Here is a 24,134-nt window from a genome sequence, read left to right on the forward strand (position 1 = left end):
GACCATTCCTTTTAAGTAAAGGAACACCTGTCAAAGGCTCTGTTGTTTTAGAATGGGGCGCTGAAGCAGCAATTGAACAGATAATTTTCTCATTCATCTTAACACCTTATTACAGAATTATAGCATGGTTTTGGTTGGAAATACAGTAAAACAGAGCGGTAGATGTGGTTTTTCTTGATTTCAGTAAGGCATTTGATGCTGTCTCCCACAGCATCCTCATAGATAAGCTAAGGAAGTGTGGGCTTGATGATCAGGTAGTGAGGTGGATCAAGAACTGGTTGAAAGGAAGAAGGCGGAGAGTTGTGGTCAATGGGGCAGAATCTAGCTGGAGGTCTGTGACTAGTGGAGTCCCTCAGGGGTCAGTGCTGGGACCAGTGCTGTTTAATATTTTCATCAACGACCTGGATGAGGGAACTGAATGTACCCTCAGCAAGTTCGCTGATGACACTAAACTGGGAGGAGTGGCTGACACACCAGAAGGCTGTGTTGCCATTCAGTGAGACCTGGACAGGCTGGAGAGCTGGGCAGGGAGAAACTTGATGAAATTCAACAAGGGAAAGTGTAGAGTCTTGCATCTGGGGAAGAACAACCCCATGTACCAGTACAGGCTGGGGGTTGACCTGCTGGAAAGTAGTGAAGGGGAAAGGGACCTGGGGGTCCTGGTGGATAGGAGGATGACCATGAGCCAGCAATGTGCCCTTGTGGCCAAGAAGGCCAATGGCATCCTAGGGTGCATTAGAAAGGGTAGGTCAAGAGAGGTTCTCCTCCCCTCTACTCTGCCTTGGTGAGGTCACATCTGGAATATTGTGTCCAGTTCTGGGCCCCTCAATTCAAGAAGGACAGGGAATTGCTTGAAAGAGTCCAGCGCAGAGCCACAAAGATGATGAAGGGAGTGGAACATCTCCCTTATGAGGAGAGGCTGAGGGAGCTGGGTCTCTTTAGCTTGGAGGAGACTGAGGGGTGACCTCATCAATGTTTACAAATATGTAAAGGGTGAGTGTCAGGATGATGGAGCTAGGTTTTTCTCAGTGATGTTCAGTGATAGGACAAAGGGTAATGGGTGTAAACTGGAGCATAAGAGGTTCCATGTGAACATCAGGAAAAACTTCTTTACTGTGAAAGTGACAGAGCACTGGAACAGGTTGCCCAGGGGGGTTGTGGAGTCTCCTACGCTGGAGATATTCAAGGCCCGGCTGGACAAGTTCCTGTGTGATGTACTCTAGGTTACCCTGCTCTTGCAGGGGGGTTGGACTAGATGATCTTTTGAGGTCCCTTCCAACCCTCGGAATTCTTTGATTCTGTTATCCCCAAAGGCTGCGTTATTAAATGGCCCAAATAATGGATCTTATTATTATTACACTCAAATATCAAACAGAATGTATACACTGATCTTTTTTTTGAGGTACAAGGCACAGAAGAGAAAACACATTGCTTTAAATTAGGCAGCTAAAAATCTAACACTGACAGTATCTTAATAATAGATAAACAATAGTTTATAATAGATAAATCATCAATTTATCTATTATTAAATACCCAAACGAGTGGTATCAGGCTTTGGTAGTCCAATATTAATGTGTGAACTGATGGTGACCCTGGATCTTTTAAACCAGAAAAATTACAGCAACAACAAACACATTGCCATAGCTGTGTAGAAGCAATCTCTTCTCTCTGTAGTTACCTGAGTTATTTGAGTTGCTGTATTTTGCTGAGTGTTCTTCCCCACTTTCATAGGCAGAGCGTTTTGACTTCTACAAAATGGAGCAGAAGAAACAGAAGATTGCAATGACTAAATTGCTTTCCATTATAAGATTGAGCAGACACACAGATTTGTAACAGCCATCCACTATATATCACACAAGGTTTACTAACGGCCAACATATCTCTACCCATCCCCAACACATGCTCCCATGATGACAACAGCAATAAGGCTGTTCTGCACTTGAATATCTCCAGGCAAGCAACCAGGCAGTTCAGTGCCCTCCGACCACAAGGGAGAGGCAGAAATCTGACCCACCAAAAAGAAAGGGAAACACAGGCAGCATGCTGCAGGAGCAGACTGAAAAGGCTCCAATATCCTCACCGGCAGCAGGAAGCAGCACAGGTTATTGGTGTTCACTAAACTGATTTCATACAGCCACCTCAAATAGGTTAAATCAGTGCACAAGTCAGCTACTATTGTAACTTACACTTCTTAAATCCATTGCCTAGCTACAAAAGTGAAAAGAATCAGGAAGTAATACAGAAAAACACAGGACACAACAGAGCAGCATACCAGTGGTTATGCATGCTAAACATTAAATGTATATATATTCACGTCTTTTTCTGTGTGAGAAACCTAATTAAATATTGCTTACTTTCCGTGCTAAGATCTTCCTTTTCTTTTTTTCTTCTTCAGAGCCATGATGAGATTGAGCTCTTGTCAGCCTTCTGTGCTGGTGAAACTTCAAAATGAAGGGCAAACCAGGAAAATACTGTGTTAAGATCTTAAATGCTCTCAAACCAGGCATATGTTTGAAGCACAAAAAACCACCCTGCAGCCACTCCGCATATTTAGTTCTTTTTTCATTATTAGTTTTTATCTTTACTGTTGCTGGTAGAGGATGAAGCCTCACACTTTAGTTAAAATGATCCCTTAACTTAGGAGGCACTGTCTGTGCAGCTGCATTGCTTAAAACAGTAAAATGCCACACAGTCAACAGCTGTTCTACACCTCCTGATACTGCATTTTTGGGAAAGCCAATCTGTCCCTGAAAGCTTTTATTACTCAAAATCAATTCTGAGTAAAATCTCGCTTTCCCCATGTAAAAGTGGTAAGAGGAAATGAAGCATCTGTAGGAAATAAAGAAATGCAGACGTTACCAATTTCTGCTCTTCTGTTAGTCGCTTTTCTATGCATTCCTTGGAGATTTTCAGTGCTTCTTTTAGTTTGGTAGGGACCTAATGCAGAATGGGGAAAAAAAAGTCATAGCATAAAATGTTATAAAGAAAACCACAATTTCACTACTCAAAACTCATCATTAATCTGATCATGTTGCTCATATAAAGCCCCAACTTCTGACGCTATCCCCTTACTGAAGGGGAAAAGAAGACTCTAGATGCATGTTTTCCACTCCAAATCTAGCTATATATCAAACAGCAGGGACAAAGAAACACCAAATCATAGAAGGGATACTGTGATGGCAGGGACAGCTATCTATTTATAGATAGGACAAGGGTGTAAGGCATTAACCTGACAGAGAGGGGACTGAAATGAGCTCTTAGGCAAAAGTTCTTCCCTGTGAGGGTGCTGAGGTGCTGGCACAGGGCACCCAGAGAAGCTGTGGCTGCCCCATCCTGGCAGTGTTCAAGGTCAGGTGGACGGGGCTTGGAGCAACCTGCCTGTGGCAGGGGGTTGGAACTGGATGAGCTTTAAGGTCTCTTCCAACCCAAACCAGTCTGGGATTCTATTATTCTTTTTTGATACTCCAGTCACATCCTCAAAGTGCCATGAGGCTGCCAGCACAAGACACAGCGCATGCCCTCCAGGACAAGTGCACTGGAAATGCTTCAGCACAGAAACTGCACTTGAACACTCTTGGGCCACACCATGCCCCTCTTCTAAGGGGTCATATAATGTTCTTGGGCACAATTCACCAAAGGAATCCAAATACTGATGGCATTCACCACAAAGCCAGCTCTCCTCTATTCTACCTGTCAATTAACACGTAGCTACCCACAGCCTGGCAGTTCCACAAACATCAGTAAATCAATGTTCATCTTTACCTTAAACTGTGGTTTCTCGGAGTTTGTTAGCAGGACATCACTGAATAATCTGTGAGGAGATGAAAAAGAAAAAAAAACTAGAACAAAGGAACATTATTCCTAAGAAAGAGGCAGAACCACAGCAAGAATACTACTGGTACTATTTGCTTAACTCCCTCTTTCTCCTTTTCCTTCTCTGTCCTCATCCCCAGGTCACTGCTGGGTTTATGTTTTTTTTGTTTTCCCACAGGTTTTGATGTACTGCTTTTTATTTTCCAAGCACTGCTGTAAGATAAGCAGCATCCAACCCTCAGAATGTAGCCACTACTGATGGCAGAGTAAGCAAGACTGTGTGTAATAGTCTAAAAGCTGATAGAACTGGTACAATTATCAATGGCAGAAAAGGGTTCCCCCAAAATAGAATGCCTCTTCCTTAAAATATATGGATTCTATAATGACAAAAGATTGATTGGGACTTTATTTTAAATTTCACCTAAAGAAAATAATTGCTCTTTTAAAGAAAACTCTGTTAGCATGCCTATCATTTAACAAGAACCATGTGAAAGATCAATGAGTGAACATAACATTCTTGCCTGTACTTTGGCAAGGCAACTAAAGCAAGTATTCTGATATTTTCACTCTCCCCTGTATGGTATCAGCAGGAACCGCAGAAATGATTAATCCTTCTCCATCCAAAACAAAGACACTAGAGGGCAATGGTAGTCTGAAAATAAACTGGTTAGTCCATGTTCAGATACTTTGCCCTGGAGAACATACTAGAAAACTGTCCCAGCAAGAGATCTTAAGCCTGCCTCTGAGATAACTGTTTCAGAGATCTTTTGTTGCTGTTCACTAAGGAAAATTATCACAGGCCTAGCCTAGAGAAAACAAATTCAAGTGTAGAATCAAGATTATAAGAGTAGTATTCCATTAAAATCTCAGAAATAAAGCTAATTTTAAATGACTTTTGAAAACTACCACCAAAGTTCACCCTTGTTTACAGGCCATTTTTGTGACCCTTACACGTACTTGCAAAATTAATCAAGCATATAGTTTATATGGTTATAATAAATAGCAAAGCTTAATAAATATTTAAATTACTTTCATTATTTTAAATTACATTAATTGCATGGCACATATATGTAGAACACTTTTGTGAAAGGTACTGGTATGAAAGGAATGTAAGTATGATATCCTACATATCAGATACGCTGGGCATGGAGTATTCAACATCTTTTAAGACCTGCATATTCCTGTATTCACAGAGTTTTCTCATACTATTCCTTGCCTGTTTACATTCTTCTCTCTACCTCCCAGCTCCTTTAAGGGCAGAGGAAGGCAGGAGTAGAAAGAATTGAGATAAGCCTGACTCTTCCCAACCAGGAAATACGAATCTCGGAGCATGCTGTAAATGTACTGCAATCTGTACACTGTGTGTACACTGTGTACACACAGTACACAGATTTAGGTATGGGCAATCTGTCCTTTATTAAGGTCATGACTCTGGCACCTTATATTAAGAAAATATAAAAGAACCTCCCCACCAGGCACTGTAGTTCTATGCTCAGCATGCTGGTGACATGTTGCAGCACAGTGACAGCAGATAGTGGCATTCTAATTGCAGGCAGGGTGGCGCTGCAGACAGGTATGATCTCCAGCTCAGGCATGCACTGATACTGCTCCCTCTCTGCATCCTAGTCTTGCCCCATACCTGCTCTTACTACTTCACTGCATCACCAGGACTACCTGCAAGGATATTTATTCTGTCTATGCCTCAGAGAACCCTTAAGCCAGTCCTGCAAGACACCAGCCAGAAATTCCACACAACATTTCATACCCTAAGCTCAGTCTAAATGTCACTGCTGAACAAAGCAAGAGATCTACTTTGCTAGTCGTAAGTAAACTGAGAGCAAAATCTACTGAAGTAGGTCTGAAGGGGACATGCAAAAAGACTCCTTACTTTAAATGCTTCAAAAATATCTGTACATGATCTTAATCACACTTGCACTACTTTAATAACTGGATCAATTTAAATCACAGCACCATGCTAAATAAAGTGCATTCATAACAGCTCCAGCACACCAAGAGACAATGAAATGTTAAATGAGCATTGATCACATTCAGAAGGGATGGGCTCTACAAAGCCTATCACTTTTAAAGCTTCATTTGGGAGCTTTACATCCCTCAGAATAAGGAAGATATTTTTTTAAAAGGAACAAGAGCAAGAAAGTTCTTCCTCCTAATACAATTTAAAACATTGCTATGAGCATAAAACAAGCCAAACAAGACTTACGGCATCTGTAAGAGCCGTGAGACAGTTGGCATGCCATTCTTCATAGCTTCACAGGTCAGAATGGATTCCAACACAGACACTACCAAAGAAAGAATAAGAATGAACACATTTTTGCACAGCAGGATAGCAAATAATTTAGAATAAATGTCTGGCACTGCTGTGAGATGTTCCCCTAAGTAGTGCATCAACTGAGGAGCGATGAAGCTCTGTGCCATGTGGTTTCTATTATAATGTTACTGTTACACATAGAAACTTTTCAAGAATGTTATACATGAGGCAAAAGAATCCAGACATCTAATTACTTACTACAAGTGCTTTATTACTCAGTTTAAATATATATATATTTATATGCTACATATATTTCAGGAAGAACACACTTTCTGGTTTTACAAATTAATAATTCTTTCTGGTCACATGCTGTAAAGATCTTAGGCTGCTATTTCACAGCGTTTTATCTTAGGTAAAAGGTAAGAGTAGGCAGGAAGCTGAGACTGACATGTTCTCATCTGCATACTAACCAACAAACGCTGATGGTGCAGGAGGGAAGCTCTCTACTGGAATCGTATCTGGAGGTCTTCCGTATGTCATTTCAAACAGTAAGTGTCCAAAGCAATGTACATCAACACCTTCTAAAGTCTGTGGAGGAACAAAGTAACACAATTTGCTAGAACTAGTCAGATTTTCACAACTGGTTTGAAAACATGCATTGATAACCCATTAAAGAAAAAGAGCTGTCTTGCATTTGAAGATAGAAAAGAGGAACCATTAAAACAGTTCCTCATCACAACCACTTCCCTGCATTACTTTAGCTCAAATGAAGTCTTCACACCTCAAGCTAAAGCAGCTCTTGCTGATTTTCTGTATGTGATGGTAACAAATGGGTAGCAGTGTAGTCATGTTCTGTAAAAATGTGTAAAGTAATAAACTCTTTTAATTCACAGCATTTTAGAAGCCATACATTGACAGGAACCACAACCAAGCATGTTTTCCTACCTAAGTCAAACTGCAAAGAATGAGATTCATAGTAAGACCAGCTGTCACTTTACAGGGAGGTGGATAAAAAGGCAGCAAAAATGCATACCAAACCAATCTAGGAGAGGCTCTTTCACTCCTCCTTAGGTTTGTCCAAGCTGTACATACATGCTAAGTTCCCAGACAGAATATTTCTGAGATTTTTGAACCACATTTAAACAGAAATGGCTCCTCTTCCTAGAAAAGCACTAACAGATTTGGACTGACATGAACTTTTGACCGTTTCTTTGATAACACAGTAAAACTTGTTTAGCAAGGTCATCAAGCAGCTGTCTCGTGATGCTGTATGGAAGTTACTACAACGAGCACTTGAAGGCAGGACAGGATGCTGGCTAAAAGACTGTATTGCTGCAAAAGAGTAAAATTTGTGGTTCTATTTTTGTAGGAAGATAACATTTTGTTTTGCAAGCCTGCAGTTAAGAGATGTGTGGTACACAGTATACACATTCCTGTGAAATACAAGATGAGGGTGGAAAGAGAACTTACAACAACTGCAGTTTACCTCTCTTTCTGCCAGCCTTGTTGTCACAAAAACACTCACCTGCACTCCCCTTCCACCTGCTTACCTTTGGCCTCAGCATACTCCAGTGTGCTGCAACAAAACTTCTGTGCAGCCAGTGATTTGGAGGAAGCAGAAAATGGATTTGATGGAGAAAAGCTCAGATTAAAGAAAGGGGGTTGAGAGAGGGTTTCTTTTCATTCTAATCAGTTCTCCACAAACCGAAGTTGAGGATAAAGGGATGCATAAGAGTCAGCTAAAATCACTGATTGAATCTTACATTAATTTTCCGAAACTGTGAAAAGTATGATCGATAAAATGATGGAAGTCCCAACAAGGAATTTTCTAGATCCAGCAATCTGCAAGTATCCCCATCCAACATCACATTGGCAGAGTGAAGATGGCCGTAAGGAAATCCTTTCTCATGCAAGAATTTTAATACCTGAAAAATCCCAATGCAGACGCATTGTCACAAGATGCTCTGATGATTTCAAATCTTACACACTCCAATACAAAAGCAGATACATAATAAATGAGGCTCCTATTTGAAATGATTGCTTAACTTGATCTTCCATCTACATCACCTTCAGCTGACTATTCATTTCCGTTTCAGTGGTAACAATTCTCACAAAACAAACATTTGATGCTGATCCTCAAAGCAAGCTTATAGACACCTCCCAAAGAGATCTGGAAACTAGAGTTCACAATTCTACTGAATATTATAGCTGTAATAAAAGAAATAAACCCCAACACACTAATGACATTGAATTTATGGCACATGTTCTGCAGGTTATGAATTACTTCTTTCCCTTCTTTTACAAGGAAAAATCCACATTATCACCTCTCTCCCACTTAAGATCCACATGTACCACTCGCCTTTTTTTGGGTGGTCAGAAATCACCTCACACATACCTATCTAAATTCAACTCTCAGCAGCTAATCTCAATTTACATTTAGTTTTGAAGTCTGCTGCTGAAATAAAGCTTTTGTGCTCAGGTTTGTCTGCTTTTTCTAGTTAAGCCAGTTGACCTCAAAAAACAACTGGTAAATAAAGCAACAAAATACCTCTAGGATTTGCCTTCCATATGTTTTTATCTGCTGAAGTTCAAGACCTTGAATTTTTTTAGGATTGCAATACTTCTTCAGGAATGGGTCTTTTGGCTTTGCCTTTAAAAGAAACACACATATCAAGTATCATGCCCAGAAAAGCCAGTAATTGTCTTGGTTTGCTTAGCAATAGATGGTAAACAGTTGCTTAACAGAATGACAGTGGTCATTCCAGCAAACATTCTACCCTTTGAGCTGGGGACTGGGGGGAGACATTACCTTATAAATAAGGTCCTTTAGTGTCCCTTTTTCACTGAATGGTCTAATAACCAGTGCTGAAGATTCATTGGCAATGGCAAGAGTGACTTTGTAAATATACGGATGCTACCAAAAGAAAAAACTGTAGGTAAGTTTTAGATGACACATTCTTTAGTTCATTTTCACTTCACAAGTAAGAAAAGATCTGCCTGAATTGTATATTTAAAGCAATAAAATGGATTCTGTCAGTGATATTTGCTCATGTTATTTAATCTGAACCTGGAGTAAATGCAAAGAAAACTTCACAATAACTTTGTTCAAATTCCACATAAATTAAAACATACAAACAAAATATCCGCTATGGTTTTTACCAAAACAGACTGGCAGTTTAGATGAATGAAGAATCCAGCACTTTCCATGAGCAGCTTTACTTCAGGTTTAAGTCATGCTAAGCTAATAAAATCATGCACAGTTTTATACAACTATGGCTCATAAGGAAACTCAGCATTAACAGCTGTCAGAACAGTTTTGTCGTAACAACTTCCTGCAATTTTGTGAAACCATATGAGACAGCACAGCTGGAAATAAATTATACATGCAATACATACACCAACTGAAATTACGAGTTAGGAAAAGAGCCCTTGTACATGTCTTATTTTAAAGCATCAGTTTCAGTCTGGTTTGGTGGTCGAGAAGCCTAGTTACAGCCTCTTCTGTTGAGGACTACACAGAGGCTTTCCACCCTTTTCAGCTGGTCTCTCACATGCTTAACATCCTTAAAAAGAAATTCCTTTTGGAGTTAAATACCAGTTTTTCAGAGATGCCTATTGGATTTATAATGTGGCATTGCACCAGAGCTTAAATTGTACAGCCCCTATGGTACCTCTACTAAGATCTCCTGTATTAAGTTCAAAGAGCTGAAGAAATAGCAACACTTTTTACACTGCCTTATCCACTGCTGCCTGAGAATAACCCCAGCACAAGGGTTAGCAATTACAGCAAGATACTTAAAAGTGTTGAGGAGCTGAAATAAAAGCTCATCATTTCACAGTACTGCACAAGAAGAAAAACACAATTAAACCACAACTCTGAATCTCCTGCAGGATTATTATCCTGTAGGATTATTAATTGTGCTGAGAACATGTTACCTCATATTGTGTGGGCAACGTAATTGAAAAGTTCACACATCTTTAAATGAAAGCAACTCTAAAATTACAAACTCTGTCTGCAAAGCTACATGTGTTTTTGCAAGATTAGTCCTTGACAAGCACTTTTGTGCTGGCACAATTTAAACGTCTCCAAGTCATACTCACAGAACAGGAAGAAAGTAGTTTCACAGCATACTGTAAGTCTTTGTCAGACAAGTATTTATCAGGGCCAAGATCAGCCTGGAAATAAATTGGAAAAGAAAGGCATATCATAATAGATGTTGCACTCCATAAGGAAAAAGCTGTCTGTATTCTGCTCTCACAAATTAAGACAGCTACTTGAACGTATATTTCGAAGAGCAAGCAAGGAAATGACACATACAGAATGAAACTTGAAGAGGCTGAACAAGGCCATGGTTTTACAGTAAAAGTGTCTGACCATAAATAAATAAGTATTACTGCCTCCTTCCTCGCCTGTGTCTGATGTGCATTACTACCACCGAATGACCTCTGCCAACCCCAAATTGGAGGACTGTGTGCATTGTGAAGTGCTAAGGCTTAAACTCTCACCTTCTTCCTCTTCAGCAAAAACAACCTTCCTCCTACTGCAGGCTTTAGTGCTATCCACTTTCCAGTGAAGTCTCACAAACAGCTATGCCCATATAATTAAGAAGGCGGCACATTTCAGCACAGGAGCATAAGCAAGCATTCAGTAACAACACTGTTTGGTATTACTACATGTCTACGTTAAAAGTAGCAATTCATGCTTCTCTCAGCTGTTAGTTTCTCAGTACAACTAAAGATCCAAGTAAGAAAACTCACCACTTAACCGGGGATCACCTTGTTATTTTCAGCAAGCAAATTTATACTATGATCAACAGCTACATTATTACAACTACAGAAACCTGAGGTGCAGGAATGGAAACAAATGACCCGGCACAGAAACCTGCAAACCGGATTTGCCACCAGAGGAAAGACAAACAAGAAGTTCACACACCACACATCCACCTAAGGGCTTTTAAGGCTCTTTCAAAGCTTGATCTCTTAGGTCTATCTCTCTGTCACTCACACATGGTAGTTAATATACATAAAATAAGCCAGGTTCATTACGAAACAGTTGAGTATGTGATGGAAGCATACATACCCAGCTTAACACTAGCCGTTCCTTTGGTTGATTCTTAATCTTCATTAAGAAATACTTCTTACGTATTCGCCAACCTACAAAAAAAGAGAAGTCAGCAGCAGCTTTAAACACCACTAAATCACAGAACTTACAGGCAGGACAAGGTCTGCAAGCAAACATGGTATGGTAATCTTAGGACAATTTGCATAGTCGAAAAAAAGAATCAGACAAATTTTCATGCATACATGCTCTTCTTACCTATGTCTTTCAATGGTTCTACCACTTCCCACTTTGGTTCTGATCGGAAGAACATTGAGACATGCTGTAAGGCAATTTCTGGAAAGAAAAAAGGGAAGAAGGAAAAATAAAATTCAAGAGACTATATACTGTAATTATGCACACACTAGGTAAGGCTCAATGCCAGAAGGAAGCCTGCAGGAATTCAGACTGAAAGTCAGCAAAATCACCTCAAAAGGAAATCAGATACAAACACAGTTAAAAGGCATTTGCATTTTTAACCTGATAACTCAAATCCAGTTAGAAGACAGAGAAAGCATTGCCTTTGGAAAACTTAGCTGACCAGCCTGCATTCTACCTGTACCAGATCTGCAATTCCAAGTCCAAATCCAATGCTCATAGCTAAGATTTCCCACAGTAGGTGTACTTTACATTCATCATGAAATGTTTCTGTTATACATGTAGAAGTACTGCCTTTTACATCTCTTTAATGTGCTTCTACATTGCTATTACTACATCTAAACTGTGTAAACTAATCAGTTCTGTTCCATTCTGTGTTATTCTGCCCTTTCCTGTGCAGGCAAAGGTATTTTGCTAGCTATCGTGATCCTACTGGGGGGGCGGGGGAGGATACTCCTGTGGTTACTGAATTGTTCCACAGCTGAGAAAACAACTGATTTATTCCTGAAGCAATTTGAGAGGAAATATAAGTGAAAAGTGGTGACAACAGGGGGAGAAAGGGAATCATGCCAACAAGGAGTTTTCCCTAAAATGGCTTATCTTGGCATAGAAACACAGCAAGAAGGTAAGGATGCCCTTATCTTTCTGCACTGTAACTTCTCTCTCTAAAAATATGCTAGGAAAAAGAATGGTGCAATAAATATCAGCTCACTGCTCCAGCATTTAAGAAATTACAAACTGATGGTGTCTACGAAGACCACAGGCAATGACTTGCTTGCTACTACCTTCCCAACAACTTGCTGCAAAAATAATCTTGATGAAAGTGCTCAGAGTTAACACAGAAGTCAGTGTCTCCTAGGGGATTTAACTTGCCTGTTCAGCATTAGCCAGACAAACTGCATCCTTAAAGAGTTACTAATAATTTACAACTCTTTCACAGCTTATCATAAACATCCAGGAAATGTTCTTTGCACTTTGAAGCCAAAGGCACAAAAATGTTACATAAAGGGAGAGCAAAAAGACAAGTGAAAAGGAAACAGCAAGTTCCTGCTTCAGTAGGCTCTGCTTTTATGAAAACAAGCTTTGCATTTTGCAGAGTCAGTTTGACCATGCACTAAATCTGCAGAGTGGGTTTCATCACCAAGAGGAAGTTTTTTTCAGTCTAGAGGACAAATACTTAACAATTTCCAATGAGTGAAGCTGAAGGCAGACAAATTCAAAGAAGCATTTAACCATTAATTGATCCCTGCAGTATCATTTTAAGGGATGCAGTGATTTTCCAGTATTTGGAGGGAGAGTGTAACTTACTTGAGCCTTGAAAAATTACTCAACCTAGCTCAAACAGTTAGTCTCACAACCCAAAGTGATAGAGAGGGTGACCACAATTGTTCCTGTTGATGTGAAACATCTCAGAACCATGACGAAAGCAAGATTCAGTGTTCAGACGACCTGTTTTAACAGAACAAACTGAACTCCGTTTTACACTCTGGTAGGCAAATAATTTCCCAACACCAACACTCCCTCCCCATTTATCACAACCTGTGCCACTCTCACCAACCCCCCTGCTCCATGTGCTGCTTATATAGACGTTGACCCTCATCACTCCTCTGTAAAATAAGTCAAATATTTAGATTTGACAATCACAGCATGATTCATGCACAGAGCTGAAGAAACATGATCATAAATAATTATATGCACAGCATGATCATTTTGAAAGTTGTTCCCCATCTACCCCCCCTGCTTCTGTGTAAATCCTTGCCAGCATTAATGAATATATACACACATGCTGAAGTGAAACTGTAATACAGCTTTGCAACTCCTTACTTCACTTACCAGTGTAATTTACAGAATAGCTGTTTGGGTCCAAGAACTTTTTTACCACTTCACAGTTGGACAGGATGTGATGGGTAGTAATTACATCAAGATAGGCCTGGAGCCCCTTCTGTCTTTCAGCTATGAATTCACGCTCCATATTTCCAATCAATTTTTTTGGAGGAAGAGGTAGACTTAGAGTTGAGATCTTGAAAAGAGAAGAAAAATTACTAACCTTGCTTCAAAATGCCTCAGGGATATAAACTAGCAACCCAGAAAGTAAGACTCTCAGCAGCAAGATAACTACTGGATAACTCCTTTTGTACTGTGTATATATAAGCTTTTATGGTTTTTTTTTTTTTTCTAAGCACTGTTATCAGAGTGAGCTAGTCAGACAACAGCTCACATCCCACCAGGAGAAGATTACTAAGTGGAACACCGCTGATAATGTGAGAAGATGAATTTTTGCTAGTGAGTCATGGATTCAAATCACTACACAAAACTTTCAGATGCTAAATGGCTCTAATTTTCAGCTAAATCCTTTCTATGACATATCTCTGCCACAGCACAAAAACAATTCACACCTCACCATTTTCTCCAGATAAGATTTATGCTTTCTTATTTCATCAAGTGAAGATTAGTAACTTTCCATTCTCTCTACTGCCTTTATAGGTAATGTAAAGCCTTTACAGCCAGCATTTTAAATCTGTCATTTCAAATATGGTGCAACTTTCCCATTTTCTCTTTTGAATTTGCAGCTCTACACCTTTTAAACAGCTTTGCATTTTCAACCCAGAAATTCCTGAAACCCACCAGTGGATGTACAGTACTTGGTTTCTGTTGACAGAAGTGATCCAAAACTTCAGATAAAAATCAGAGAGATACTTTGAAATGGGATGATGAAAAAATGCACAAAAACTTCAAGCCTCATGTAAGTCACATCAAAGAGCTGGTCTTTAGTGCTTATATCCAATTATAGCATATGAATTGCCAGAATACATTTTGCATGTTGTTAACACATCGTTGTCCTGCAGATCAAAGCACCTGCCTTGACTATGCTGAACCTCCATGAGAGTTATCTCTAAGAAATATGTATTGCAGGAATCCATTTCACCAGATGCAGTAACCTCATTTCTAAAGCAAACAGTTCACCAGGGAGAAGACAGGGACTTTTGGTGCTTGAACAACTTTCATTTTAACCAGCGGAAGAAGCGAAGGATTAGTTTAAACTGGGGCAGAAGTAGCAGTCCCTTGAGTTTTCTGTTCTTTTGAAAACAGTTGTCTCCCCACTAACTTTAGCACTTCTACTTCTCCATTTTTTGACTGCAAATCATGGGCTGAAAAAGAACCATAACTATGTCAGAATTACAGAAGATGTCAATGAAAATCATACTATCCACTGAGCAGATTTTAATGCTCTTTCACATCCAAGGGGAAAACAAAAAGACAAATCCAGGAGTAAACCCAAAAGCAACAACATACCACTTACTGCCAGTAATTCACCACATTGGTTTTAAGACCAGAGGCATACACAACTTTAATTTGGCAAACTACTTTTACTTCAATTCAAAACCAAGTTTCTAAACAAAACCTAAATCCATTTCTTGTATTACTCCCTGGAAAAGCATGTCAAATCCTAATCGTCTTCACCTTCTTGACCCGACAGCTAGCTGACATCAGAGGGAAAAGCACCATCAGAGAGAACAGGACTCTAGTTCAGGTGTTTTACTTCAATAAACCACACATCTGCTACTTTTTCAGCAGAAAATAACATTCACCCCCAGGTTTTTGTTGCAATCTGCCAAAGCACACAGCACCGCGAGAACACCCTCTACCACAGAACATCACCTCACGGAAGCCCTGACCTTGCAAAGACCCTGCATTCCTTCAAACGTGAGCTGTACTTCCCCTTGGCCCCAGCTCACTGCTGGAGCCAGGATGGGCTTCACCACAGAAGAACCTAGGAATTAATGTCTGCTTAGCAATGTCTGCTCAAAAGCTGCAATAAAATGCTTCACAAAAGCCACATATCTTGCTGTGAATACTGTACTAGGAGTTCATTTGATAAAACAGAAGAGCAGCCAATGATCTTCACATATCTTTCTCATAAGTGAAGAGGAAGAAATGCAGGATGGTTTGGAAGGATCTTTTCAATCCTGTTCACAGCTGAGATTTCACAGAATCTGGCTTGAAACTTTTTGCTGCAGATCAGGGTCACAGGTACATACCTCTCATTGTTTTTCAAGGTATTTGGTAGGACTGCATCCCCTATACTAGACAGTTTTGTAATCCCCAGTCTTTACTATTATTACATAGGCAGCACCAGATTAAAAGCAGAAAAGTCACATTCCAACTCTACTGCAGCTGTGTTTAACCACAACCACCCAGACCTATGGAGAGACCAAGTATGCCACAAGAACTGGAAGAACTTGGAGCTTTACACCCAAAAGAAGCTCCAGCAGTTTTTCCAGCAACATTTTAGTTCTGCAGGAAGGAGACTGAGGTTTGGTATTTTCGCATTGTTCATTGGTTTATACTGAGGGCGGGGGGGGAAGGTATTCAGTTTCAAGTTTTTGTGTTTAATTTCAATATACACAAGATGAGAGTTTAGAGTTTAAAAACAAGTCATGGGACCTGGAAATTGTGATAAAATACTGTTGCTTTGAGTTCTGGATGGAAAGAACTGAGGAGTGTCGCACTATCTTAATGGATCAGAAAACCTCAGCTCCAGCATCACGAAAAGCAGTTTATTAAAAACTTCAAAATAGTGGGAGAAAAGAGCAATTTAAACACGCTTCTTGCCAGCTACTGTCTGCTGTCTCTTGATCCTGGCATATGGAGCTAGGCTAGAGGAACAGTGGTGTTTCTCAATAGCAGAGTTGTGCATCTTCGATAAAGGCTTAAAACTCTCCTCCTGCCCTTCCACTGGGCACATAATGAAGAATTACACCTCTTAGGGCAGCTCTTTGTACTAGCCAGAAAAGGTAGTCTCCAACCAGAGATATATCTTTGCTTTTCCCAACTGTGGAAAGCAGAAACAGGAGTATGAACATCAATGTGTGAGCAGCAGTCTGCATTGAAGGAGACCAAGTGCTATAGAACACGGCCTTCAGCAGCCCTCTGCATATCCTCCTATCCAAGTCACACATATGCCTTGATGATTCTGTTTGATCTTTTCTAGCCAGCCAAGCAGCTCAAGTTTTTGTCCCAGATCTTGGTACCTTGTATCTGCAAAATCTGTCTTGTTTCAAATTCCTCCTTGTCCTACTCTGCAAGCTGTTTTCAAATAACTTCCTGAACCCTCCATTTTATCATTCACCTTTGTCTCAGATACGAAGACCTTTTCTTTCTGTACTACATCACACATAACCTATTTACCTTCACTTTCCAGACCTTCCACCTAGGCCTAACCTTTCAGTACCTGTCAATTCTGAATTTTAAGTCTTAAAGGTCCACTGCCTTTTCTACTAAAGCTGCCTCATTTGGAAGTTAAATGAGAAGGCAACAAAGCATTTTCAAATATACCTTAACATATTCTATTCCCCATGGTTAAGAGGAGCTTGTTATAGGTGGCTGCAAAAATGAACTCTTTCTTCTTTTTAAAACTTTCTCAAAGTGATTTCTGTGAGATCTCTATCAAAACCTGACTATGGTAAAGACAACAATGACTACTATGTACTGCACCAACTAGTATAATCTCATATCCTTGTGTTCCCATGAGTGCTTATCTAATCTTAAATCCTGGATTTCTCTGGAGCAGGAGACTTCTTTGTATTGCATTTATTCAGCACATCACACAAGAGGTTTCTAGGTCAGCATAAAAGTTCCTATGACTTACTGCACTACTTCATTCCTACTGCATAATTCCACACAGCGACCATGTTGCATTTTTTTAATTATGACTAATTTGCTCCCCCCCATCCACCTTCTAGCATTGGAATCAGTTATAGCAGACTATCAGAGCACACAATTCAAAATCCTCACATGGTTTTGATCACTGAAGTTCATCAAGTAGATAGCTGATTTGATTAGGGGGAAGGGACAGGAAGTGGAAGCAGTATTAAGCTCTTTGAATTCACATAACATTTCACAGAGGGAAAAAAATCAAAGTCACAAAAACCTATCCTCAAATCACAGCAGCATTCACTTTTTATCTTGTTTGCCTCATACTATGGAACAAGTTTCACTCCTGTAGATGCTAGTCCCTGCTGCTTCCCCCTTTTCCCAGACACACGCATATACCCTGCTTTCTCCCACACAAACTAAAAAGAAAGAATTGTCTTAAAAAGCAAAAGAAACACACACAGTAAGTCCAGTGTTTAACTAAGGAACACTTTCCAGTGATACAGAGAACCATCACATGATAAGCAGCGTCTGGTAGTGCTTTTAGACAGATATAAATAATGAGACACATAGCACTTCAATGCTGAATTTGAAGGTTGGGATATGCCTTGGCTTTCTTCAACTCAAAGGAGGAACAAATGACAACACATAAAACTGGAACAAGTCACAGTATTGAAGGGAAAGTTTCAGTAACTGCCAATTTCCTCCACTTCTATATAAACTGGTCCCGTTGATGCTAAAACTTAAATTTCACAAGAGAAAACATGAGTGAAAAAAGTATACATTCAAGTTGCATTTGAAGCCACAGTTTCTCTTTACAGCAGTGTGAATTTTTATTTTTTCTTCACTGTACTATATAAAACTATCACAAGCCATTTTAAAACTATCCTTCTAATGACACTTTACATTTATATATCAAGGAGGAAAGTTACCTGCAAGCTGTTATTAAGCAAGTCAAAGTCACTGTATCGCCTCACAATCTGTAAGACAGAGAGACAAAAGTTCAGGAAACATTATTATTTTTCCCATTAGCATTGTACTCTTCAAAAATCCCATTACAGAAAAGTACTCCCTATTTATACTCATCTTCTCTGAATATTTTTGTACAAATTCATAACTGCTGGATTAATGTCATGTTGCCAGAGAACAAAGAAGAGTTTTAATCACATCTTGACCAGAATGAAAATGCATTTTTAAACAGTATCTTAAAACAGATTAAAGAAAAATATTTGTCAGCCAAGTTTTCTGCAAACAAAGCATTTTCACCGTATGAGTTGCAAGAACTTTTCACTGTCATCTTCATTAGTTGGTCACATATCAACAAGGTCTGTGATTTTAGCACTAAGAAAGGCAAACTGGCATTTGAGATTTAAAAATGATGGTTGTACCAACACACAGTAGTAATCCACATACATTTTTCCTGGAATATTCACAACAGCAGCAGAAACAGCTTTCTGTAGCTGGTACCAATACTGGTTTCCTCTTAGTTTTTGACCAAAAGTATTTAAGTGCTTCATATTCTCAATTTCAAACCAACAATTCCCTCTCCAGCTCAAACTTAAAAAGCAAGAAAGACAGTTTTCAAACTCTTCCTAAAAAGGCATCCTGGCTCCACGAAGCATAGTTTAGGAAATTACCTGCCAGCTGTTTTCTGCTGAAAGTCCTCTCTGAACACGGATGATGTATTCCTAATAAAAGAAAAAGTTATTAGAAATGAGAACTAAAAAGCTTAAGAAAGCTCTTAGGTACTTCTCCAAATATGAGCACTATCCAACTAGGAAACATTCAGAAACAGAACATTCAGAGAGAGGTTTTAAGGTGGGTTTGCTCAGACCCATCACCAGTAGTTGTCTCCCTCTGCTCCCCAGAGTAGAAGACAAAGAGAGGTCCAAGAGCCTGTAGATCTGTGAAGCATCTGAACAGTTTAATTTAGTTAAGAAAAAAGATATGTAGAACATACCACACATCTCTACCAACAGCAGCTGAAGTACTCACTTCACCTTCAGGTGAAGAACTCTCCTCACCTTCGACATCTAACAAGTACCCCTCAGGAATTACTGCCACCATCATAACAGAATAAATGCCAGTAAATACCCACAACTGCTCAACCTCTGATTATTTTTGTACAAGAAAGGTTACCACGAAAGCTTTGGAGTATGCTTGAGTTACTAGAATGTATCAGTTTCTGATTATAACAATTCTTCATTTATAATGCATGCTTAATGTTAATTATTTATATATTAACTATGCAGATACATTTAAATCTCAGTGAACCACTTTTACATTTGAATTTTAACTAATAATTCTCCTGCCACAATTACATTCATAAAGCACAATTCTTTTCAGTCTCTTCTTTTCAATCTCCACCGTACCTTTCATAGACTAATACCTGGTCAATACAGCAACATCATTGAAATTTATCTAATTATCTCAAGAATAGATGTCAAGTATTTTGTACAACTCTCAGACAGACTTCAAGGAAGCTGTGATTTTGTTTAGACCTGCTCTGTTTAAGTTTGAAAACAACTCTAAAAACACTTTTGACGTTTCAAAGATCATAAACAAGGCAAGTCCTTTTCCCAGAAACCCTACAATGTCCATGTTAGATACGGTTTAATTAGCAAGGGAATAAAACTAATCTGGGCTAAATGTACTAACAGATACTTCCTTTACCATTTGCACGCACAAGGCTCTATGAATGCAGCTCTTTTTAAAGTCTTATTACACAGATAATCCCATGGCCACATCATTTACATTGGAAAACATGAAAATGGAGAGCTAAAAGGTAAGGTGCCTGAGAAAATGCAACTCCCAACATTGAAGTGAGCTGGAGATTGCCCAGAGTGAGAAGAGGGGAAGAGGGTGTGAAAGAACCTGTGATTTTAGTAGCAGTCTGATGTTGCGGGAAAGGCTCATATTCCCATGATTTTCAAGCATATTCATATTCTTTGCTATTCTTGAGTGCAGGGATAGGACCCACCACCGGTGCTCAAAGTACCACTAAATCCTCCCAGATTCCTCCCCGAACACGCTCAGTGGCACTGCACACCTGCAGCTACAAGATCTGCAGTGAAGACTGGAAACTCTAAACCAAACACCAATTCAAGCTACGGCTCACATGGTACATGTGAAAAGCTCTTTGCACTTGTGCCAGGCAACATGTTGAGTATCCACTCAGCTATTGCCTGCAGTGCAGCAAGGATCACATGATAAATCATTTCTTATTCAGCCCAGATGACTTCACTAACCCTGGCACAAACTTTCTATCGCATTTTAAGTGAAGGGCTGAATGATTTTTCAATGTCAAATGCCACCTCATCTTGTTGAACTTCTTCTATCAACAGGAGTCTTGCACAAAAAGGACAGATCAGAGCATTATATACATTTTTTTCAGATATTAAAACTAATGCTTCATTCCAAATTATTATGAACAGCCAATAATGACATAACCAATACACAAAGGCATTTCCAGCACCTTAAAGTCGTAGAACCAGAGTGGTTTGGATTGGAAAAGACTTTAAAGATCATCTAGTTCCAACCCCCCTGCCATTGGCAGGTTCCACTAGACCAGGCTGCTGAAAGCCTTGAGTTTATATATATATCAAATTTGTCCATTCTGTAACAATAACTTTATCTGGCATGTACCTGCATACCAGTTAGATAGTTCAATCAACTATTTGGTCCATGAGGAATTATAAATTCAACTTCACAGTTAAAAATCCACTACAGGTATTAATTAATAACTTCTTTCAGGTACTGTGAAGCATCTTCTGATTTTGGAAGTTGCCTTCAGAACCACACAGAACCAATCCTCCTCTTTCAAATGAACTGAAATTAAAAGCTTGTACACTGAAAAACATAAAAATACCCTTGGATGCAAAGAAAGTGGAGCACATCACAAAATCCCTCCATAGAATTAAATTCCCTTTTAATATTTACCACCATGAAAAGCAAGTAGTGTAAATCAAGAATTAGACCTATTCCAGATAAGAGGCAAAGGCAACACTTACCAGACGGCATTACCTTGTGTGTTCAACCTTAACTAATCCAGAATTTATTTACTGGAGTTTCCTTCCAATGCACAAAGCTGCTCAGGCAAAAACCTATTTCAGTTTCTAAAATTCATTTCAAATATCCTTTATTATCAACAGATGTCAAATACCTGTAACAATTTTGAACCATCTAGAACAAATTCAAGACTCATAAGCATGAAACCCAAAGTGATTTTAAACTCTTTAGATCACAGAATCATAGAATAGTTTGGGTTGGAAGGGATCCCCAAAGGTCCTAGCAGCTTAGTTGGAAATGATGGAAATCCAAGACATCACAAACCAAAATACGTATCTATTACAGTGGAATTAAAGCATCTGTTTGCAGAATGTCAGCCTGGCAGCACCTTCCATGTTCCTTTCTCTTCCCCATTTGAAATTATAATTAAGGTCTTTTCCTGCAAAACAAGAAGCCCAAATCCTCATAAATAGTAACAGAAATCCACAGAGCTGATTGCAAATGCAACCAGTGGAAAAACTGAGCGACAGAAACGAATTAAAAGGACACCTGGAAACCCAGATTCACCACTAATGTGGCTTTTCCTGTTTTGTGATCACTGCTGCATTTTGGGAAGTAGGAAGAGGCTACTCTACACACAGCCAAAAAATTGCAGCAACTGCTTATACAGCAAGTCTCAAAGGAACATTGGCTGTTTCTCTGAAAAACCACGTCAGTGATGATTCACCATGTTCAGTCATTCATCTTTTCTATGCTTATCTAAGAAGTAGATTATTGCTCGATCCCTGGTAGCATTTGTTCTTCATACAGTGAATAACCTTTTCTATTGCACCCCAAGAGAATGCTTTTGGGCTAGCAGAACACAAAAATTCATTAGCCAACAATTAAAGCATTTTATTGCATACAATCACCCTGATTGATAACGACAGTTGTCTCTTCTGGAGAGCCTTGTGATAACCAACTTGGGGCTCAGAGCTCATTCTCACAGTAAAAATACCCACAGATTTGGTCCACAACTATTGTTTTCCACGCATCCTCAAGCATTTGCTCATCCAGTTCTGCTTTGGCACCCTAAAGCACTAATTGAGTCCCTGCTTTAAGTCGTGGGGTTTGCAACCTGAAAGAAGAGAGAGCATCACTCTTCAGACATGGTTGTTAGTTCTGTCTGTAGGGAAAAGGTAAGTTCCCCCCAACACTCTCTCCATCTGCACTGACTGTAACAAAGAATTAGCCACCTCAGCACTACCCTGACAATAGAACTTCTGTTGTTTTTGTTTTCTGGGGTTTTTTTTCCACCCCAAAATTAATAATGAGATTGAAAGTCAAAGAATAGCTATAGCAGAAAAGCCATAATAGGAAATACAACCCCATTGCCAATATCTGTCATAGCTGCACATAATCAGCAGACCACAATGTGCTCAGTTTTAGTGAGAAGTTCCTATGGCCTTCACACAGCAACCAGCTTGTCTTGTGATTATAATTAGCACTGCTGATACATGCTTCCCATAAGACCAAAGAAGAGCTTTCAACTCCTCAAGGAAAACGCCTAAATGCACAAAAGCTTTTATTACTCTGCCAAATTCTGTTTTGCTTCAGGGAAAAAAATATCTGAATTACAATGATTTTCTTCTGAGACAGCCTGATTTGGTAGTGGTACTGAGCCTGTGCCCGTGGGAAATAAATGCAAGTATAAGGAAAACCAATAGGCACACTCACAATCAGTTCTGATTAGCTGCATCCTCTAACTTAGGAAAATATAGAATCATAGAATAGTTAGGGTTGGAAAGGACCTTAAGATCATTTAGTTTCAACCCCCGCTGTCATGGGCAGGGACACCTCACACTAAACCATGTCACCCAAGGCTCTGTCCAATCTGGCCTTGAACACTGCCAGGGATGGAGCATTCACAGCTTCCCTGGGCAACCCATTCCAGTGCCTCACTACCCCTTGTCCTATCACTACAGTCCATGATGAATAGTCCCTCCCCAGCATCCCTATAGGCCCCCTTCAGATACTGGAAGGCTGCTCTGAGGTCTCCACGCAGCCTTCTCTTCTCCAGGCTGAATAGCCCGAACTTTCTCAGCCTGTCTTCATACAGGAGCTGCTCCAGTCCCCTGATTATCCTTGTGGCCCTCGTTCCAACAGTTCCATGTCCTTTTTATGTTGAGGACACCAGAACTGCACACAATACTCCAAGGGAGGTCTCACGAGAGCAGAGTAGAGGGGCAGGATCACCTCCTTCGACCTGCTGGTCATGCTCCTTTTGATGCAGCCCAGGATACGGTTGCTTTCTGGGCTGCGAGCACACACTGAAGCCGGCTCATGTTCATTTTCTCATCGACCAACACCCCCAAGTCCTTCTCTGCAGGGCTGCTCTGAATCTCTTCTCTGCCCAACCTGTAGCCGTGCCTGGGATTGCTCCGACCCAGGTGTAGGACCTTGCACTTGGCATGGTTAAACTTCATAAGGTTGGCATTGGCCCTGAGGGACACCACTCGTTACCAGTCTCCAGCCGGACATCGAGCCATTGACCACAACTCTTTGCGTGCAGCCATCCAGCCAGTTCTTTATCCACCAAGTGGTCCTCCTATAAAATTGATGTCTCTCCAATTTAGAGACAAGGATGTCGTGTGGGACAGTGTGGAACGCTTCGCACAATTCCAGGTAGATGACATCAACTGCTCTGCCCCTGTCCATCAGTTTCATAGCCCCATCATAGAAGGCCACCAGATTGGTCAGGCAGGATTTCCCCTTAGTGAAGCCATGCTGGCTTTCACCAAGCACCTTGTTGTTTTTCATGTGCCTTAGCATGCCTTCCAGGAGAATCTGCTCCAAGATTTTGCCAGGCACAGAGGTGAGACTGACTGGTCTGTAATTCCCTGGGTCATCCATTTTCCCCTTCTTGAAAATGGG

The 24,134-nt window shown here is 40.0% G+C and overlaps 1 protein-coding gene across 5 annotated transcripts in view; it reads right to left on the reverse strand.

Moving 5' to 3' along the window:
- The window catches only part of PXK (PX domain containing serine/threonine kinase like), a 39,001-nt gene that overhangs the window by 7,752 nt on the left and 7,115 nt on the right, over window positions 1–24,134 (reverse strand). For 3 of the 5 annotated variants that reach the window (XM_080625317.1, XM_080625316.1, XM_080625318.1), the window contains exons 2-16: window positions 18,851–18,901; window positions 18,146–18,193; window positions 13,392–13,578; window positions 11,400–11,477; window positions 11,163–11,236; window positions 10,184–10,258; window positions 8,892–8,996; window positions 8,631–8,732; window positions 7,846–8,007; window positions 6,553–6,670; window positions 6,035–6,113; window positions 3,763–3,811; window positions 2,860–2,937; window positions 2,355–2,441; window positions 1,679–1,748 (exon numbers count right to left, since the gene is read on the reverse strand). In XM_080625317.1, coding sequence (XP_080481443.1) covers window positions 1,679–1,748; window positions 2,355–2,441; window positions 2,860–2,937; window positions 3,763–3,811; window positions 6,035–6,113; window positions 6,553–6,670; window positions 7,846–8,007; window positions 8,631–8,732; window positions 8,892–8,996; window positions 10,184–10,258; window positions 11,163–11,236; window positions 11,400–11,477; window positions 13,392–13,578; window positions 18,146–18,193; window positions 18,851–18,901 — 1,363 coding nt within the window. Of the gene's footprint in view, window positions 1–1,678; window positions 1,749–2,354; window positions 2,442–2,859; window positions 2,938–3,762; window positions 3,812–6,034; window positions 6,114–6,552; window positions 6,671–7,845; window positions 8,008–8,630; window positions 8,733–8,891; window positions 8,997–10,183; window positions 10,259–11,162; window positions 11,237–11,399; window positions 11,478–12,866; window positions 12,960–13,391; window positions 13,579–18,145; window positions 18,194–18,850; window positions 18,902–24,134 lie in introns of those variants that run through there. The other 2 variants (XM_080625320.1, XM_080625319.1) reach the window with 2 other exon arrangements.

This window comes from Psittacula echo, assembly GCF_963264785.1.
Source record: "Psittacula echo genome assembly, chromosome: 9".
Classification (NCBI taxonomy): domain Eukaryota; kingdom Metazoa; phylum Chordata; class Aves; order Psittaciformes; family Psittacidae; genus Psittacula; species Psittacula echo.